Source organism: Octopus bimaculoides, chromosome 7 (assembly GCF_001194135.2).
Source record: "Octopus bimaculoides isolate UCB-OBI-ISO-001 chromosome 7, ASM119413v2, whole genome shotgun sequence".
NCBI lineage: Eukaryota > Metazoa > Mollusca > Cephalopoda > Octopoda > Octopodidae > Octopus > Octopus bimaculoides.
In genome coordinates this window covers 72,650,706-72,655,061 of record NC_068987.1, presented here as the reverse complement: position 1 = coordinate 72,655,061, position 4,356 = coordinate 72,650,706, and the positions used below count along the sequence as shown (strand labels likewise).

The following is a 4,356-nucleotide window of genomic DNA, read 5'->3' as shown; positions in this document are numbered from 1 at the left end:
GTTTTAAACTTGTCCAATGCAAAGTCAAAGACAGCAGAATCATATGGATACAAACTATTTCATCTCATTTAAAAAGAGGAGTAGGTCTTGTATTTGGTGGAGTTGGTAATTGCCTGTTTGAGAACCACTAGTTAGTCTACCTGACATATCTTCACACATGAAATATTTAGGAAATATTTTCCTCTTGTTAAACATTTATCTTGCTATGTCTTTTTTTCATCTATACTAAAACAGCCTCTACTCCACTTGACCCTTTAGCATTTAAATCAGCTATATCAGGTCCCAGATCCAACCTACCACACCGACCCTACACAATGTCATTCTAAAAATAAGCAATCATCAAAATCTCAAAGTTATAAGACAATGCATGATTAATTCAAAACAATGTGAATCAATAAGCAATAAATTTGACAGAGTAATCTGAATGCTAAAAGGCTAAATTACTAATTTTAAACTCCCACAATAGTGAAAGCCACTGAAAATTATAAACAATTTTTTTTAAAAAACCCAAAAAAAACTAAAGAATTCCTTACTAGGTGAATGCATTATAACATTAGTTAACTTCATGTAGGGAACAATTTCTGTGAGTAGGACCTCATTGGAAGCACCAAGAATAGGAACTGAAAGAGATGAAAATCAGTTGTTTTAGTGAAGAGTAAAAAGGTTTTTGAAAGCATAAAGGTATCATTTACAAATGATATTTGTCTGGAAATAGTAAAAAGGACAACATGAATAAAGTCATAGGAGTATCTAATAAATGACTTGAAAATTCAGAAAACCAGATTTGCCATCCTTTACCAAGGGTTGTTGTTTAGCCCCTGGTCAGAACTGATTGAGCAAACCTATGACCAAAGGTACTTTAACATCCACCTTCTCAGGCATTAGTATAACAATATGCTCTTTCAATTTAAAAAGGTAGGGTATACTTTGAAGAAAATTTTGACAGCTATTTCAAATAGATCAAGCCACTACAGAGTTCACTTCATTGACTTAAGTAGTATGTTGTGTGAAGGAGTGAAATAACTGAATAGATAATAAACTAAAATACAAGCTCATAGGCCACAGGTTCAAATCTACAGCAGGAGTTTCATTTTCGTTGGGTTTTTTTTAACAAAGATTGCTCAATCTCGGACTAAAATCTACCAATCAATCAATCTAGCTTTAACCCTTTAGCATTTAAACCGGCCACATCCGGCCAAAAGTATTCTGCTTATTCAATGTTCAAACTGGCCAGATCTGGTCTCTCACACCAACCCTACAATATCATTTTGAAAATTAACTGCTACCTCATCAAAATCTCATAGCTAGAAGATAATGCATGATTAGTTCAAAACAATGTGGATTAAAAAGCATTAATTTTGACAGAATAATGTGAACACTAAAGGGTTAACCCTTTAACATTTAAACCAGCCATATCTGGCCTAAATATTCTACCTGCTCTATGTTCAAATCAGCAAAATGTGGCCTCTCACACCTACCCTACAATGTTATTCTAAAAATAAACAATCACATCATCAAAATCTCCAAGCAACAAGGTAATATGCATGCTTAATTGAAAACAATGTGAATAAATTAGCATTACATCTGACAGAGTAATCTGAACACTAATGGGTTAATAGATACGAGATCACCCAGTTCAATCTCAGACAAGTTTACCAATCAGCCCACCTAACTGTCAGTAAGGTATTCATCAAGTTAATTCAGTTTCAGACCATAGTCCATCAATCAGTCTATCTGAGCTGTTAGGCCATTTTAATGACCAGAAAATTGATAATAATTAGCACTAAACCAACTACAACAGTGTATTTTGTGTAATAAATTAAATGCAAAATTTAGGGTGGGATCTGAATTCCAGATTTGTAGAATTGATCAGATATTTACTTCTTTTAATTAGACATAAGATTTGAGGATGGGGAACTGAGAAACTGAGGTGTTGATGCTTTTTCAAGAAATAACCACCACTATGAACCAAAACTTGTCCATTAAATCAGAACACCAGAAGCTTTCCTTTACTTATTTTCATAGAATATTGATTTCTATTAACTACACAGAAACCATTTTTCTAGGGAGAGCATCAAGTCAACTGATATTTATGGCACAGGCATGACTGTGTAGAAGTAAGCATAGGCTTGGTTGTGTGATTAAGAAGTTCGTTTTCCAACCACATAATTTTGAGTTCAGTCTCACTGCATGGCATTTTTGGGCAGGTGTCTTCTACTATAGTGCCAAGCCAACCAAAGCCTTGTAAGTGGATTCTGTAGACAGACACTAAAAGAGGTCTGTGTGTATGTGTAGTTGTGTGTCCTTGTCTTGACAGAGCGATACAGGCAGCATCATTTCATTTCCAATATTCTCTGATAATATGTCTGGTTATGGAGAAATATTACTTAACTTGGAAACAGGTATGGTTTGACAACAGGAAGGACATCCAGCCACAGAAAAATCTATCTTGATAAATTCTGTCCAACCCGTGCAAGCATGAAAAAGTGAACATTAAAACGATGATGATAATGGCAAAGTTTAGTTTCCAAAATATGCTACCATTGCCACCACCACCACCACCACGCCTACTTTTTCGTGCTCACATGGGTCAGAGTTTTCTCATGACCAGATTAAGAGAATCACCTCTATGTAATTTAATCCAGTGATTTACTGTTTAAGTCATATCTATAGATTATTATTATTATTATTATTATTATCATCATTATTATTAAATCCTTTAGCATTTAAACCAGACATATCTGACCCGAATATTCTACCTGCTTTATGTTTAAAACGATCCAGATCTGGCCTCTCACACGTACCCTACAATAGCATTCTAAACATAAATAACATCATTGAAATCTTGAAGCTATGAGATAATTCAAGATTAATTCAAAACAATAAAGCATTACATTTAACAGAGTAACATGAATGTTAAAGGGTTAAGTCAAAGCATCAAAATTAAGAGGTAAAAATAATTATTTGCCAGAGTTTGGTATTCATTACTTACAACTAAAAATATCTTTACTTGCTTGGTACCGGTCCCTGAACTGAAACAAAAAAAAAATTATTTTTATTCAGAATTACATTTCAAAACCAATTGAAATGGTAATTTTAAATATGTGAAATTTTCTGTCATTTGATCATAATTTTTTTTAAACCAAATTATTTTTTCATATTTGGCACTAGGAAGGGCATCCAGCCATATAAACCAGGCCAAAGCTTATATCAGAGCCCTGATACAACTCTGCTCCAGTCATTCAACTCATACCAGCTTAGAAAACATGATTAAATGATGATGAGGAGGAGGAGGACAACAATGTTTTCATCAGTTAAATCATGAACAACATGGTAGGCATCCATTGGTCTCAAAAGATCATGGATTTGCACCTGGAGAATTTCTGTCACCTGCTGATGGTGCTGCAGCATCTGCTGTGGTTGTGGAGGCCCACACAGAAGTGGCAATCATGCATACAGTGATTGCATTTGAAGGAGCTTTCTACCGGCACTACTGGCTTTTCCTTGGTGGCAAGTTCCAGTTTCTCATCCCTTCACTCCATCCCCTTTCACAGTATTTATCTCCAGCGTAGGCAATCATTTGCAACCTCCTCCCATCTCAGGACGTCCAGATTGATTGCCTTCATATCTCTTGCAGATGTCCTTGAAATGAAAATGAGGTCATCCTTGTGCTCATGTCGTTGGCCAAGTCTCCACACAGGAGGTCTTTTGGGATCCTTCTATCCAGTATACGATGTACATGACTGAGCCAGTGTGAATGGCGCTGCTGGAGCAGGGTGAATATACTGAGTATCTTGGCGTAGTTGAGGACTTCAGTGTTGGTGACTTGGTCAGTCCACTTGATAGCCAAGATGCATCTCAGATTACAAAGGCAGAAGATGTTGAGACACTGCTCCTGTCTGGACTAGAGGCTCCAGGTCTCACTGCCATAGTGTGCTAAGGATGCATGCCTTATAGACAGCAACATTGGTGTTTGCAGTCAGTTTCTGTTTCCCAAAACTCTCTTTATGAACCTAGGAAATGTGAAAGATGCTCATCCAACTTGCCTACTCATCTCAGAGTCTAGGCAGAGGTCATCAGAAATGGTAGAGCCAAGGTAGATGACCTCATAGACTACCTCCAGCTTGTAGTTGTTGATGGTATAACAGTGAATTGGGTACCACTTTTATAAGGGTGTTTTATTTTATCTTATTTATATGGTTTCGACTTGGAATAGATAATAAATATATTTTATTTCTTGAGTAGGAATCTATATTGATAAATCCATCACTTATAACTTAATTATAAGTATTATCACTATACGTAAATCTTAATACAAGCTACATAAATACCATGATGAATTATATATATATATAT

The 4,356-nt window shown here is 35.6% G+C and overlaps 1 protein-coding gene across 2 annotated transcripts in view; it reads right to left on the bottom strand.

Annotated features, from left to right (window-relative positions):
• The window catches only part of LOC106876490 (cell cycle checkpoint protein RAD17), a 44,816-nt gene that overhangs the window by 791 nt on the left and 39,669 nt on the right, over positions 1 to 4,356 (bottom strand). For both annotated transcript variants that reach the window (XM_014925053.2, XM_052969740.1), the window contains exons 15-16: positions 2,993 to 3,032; positions 534 to 620 (exon numbers count right to left, since the gene is read on the bottom strand). In XM_014925053.2, coding sequence (XP_014780539.2) covers positions 534 to 620; positions 2,993 to 3,032 — 127 coding nt within the window. The remainder of the gene's footprint in view (positions 1 to 533; positions 621 to 2,992; positions 3,033 to 4,356) is intronic.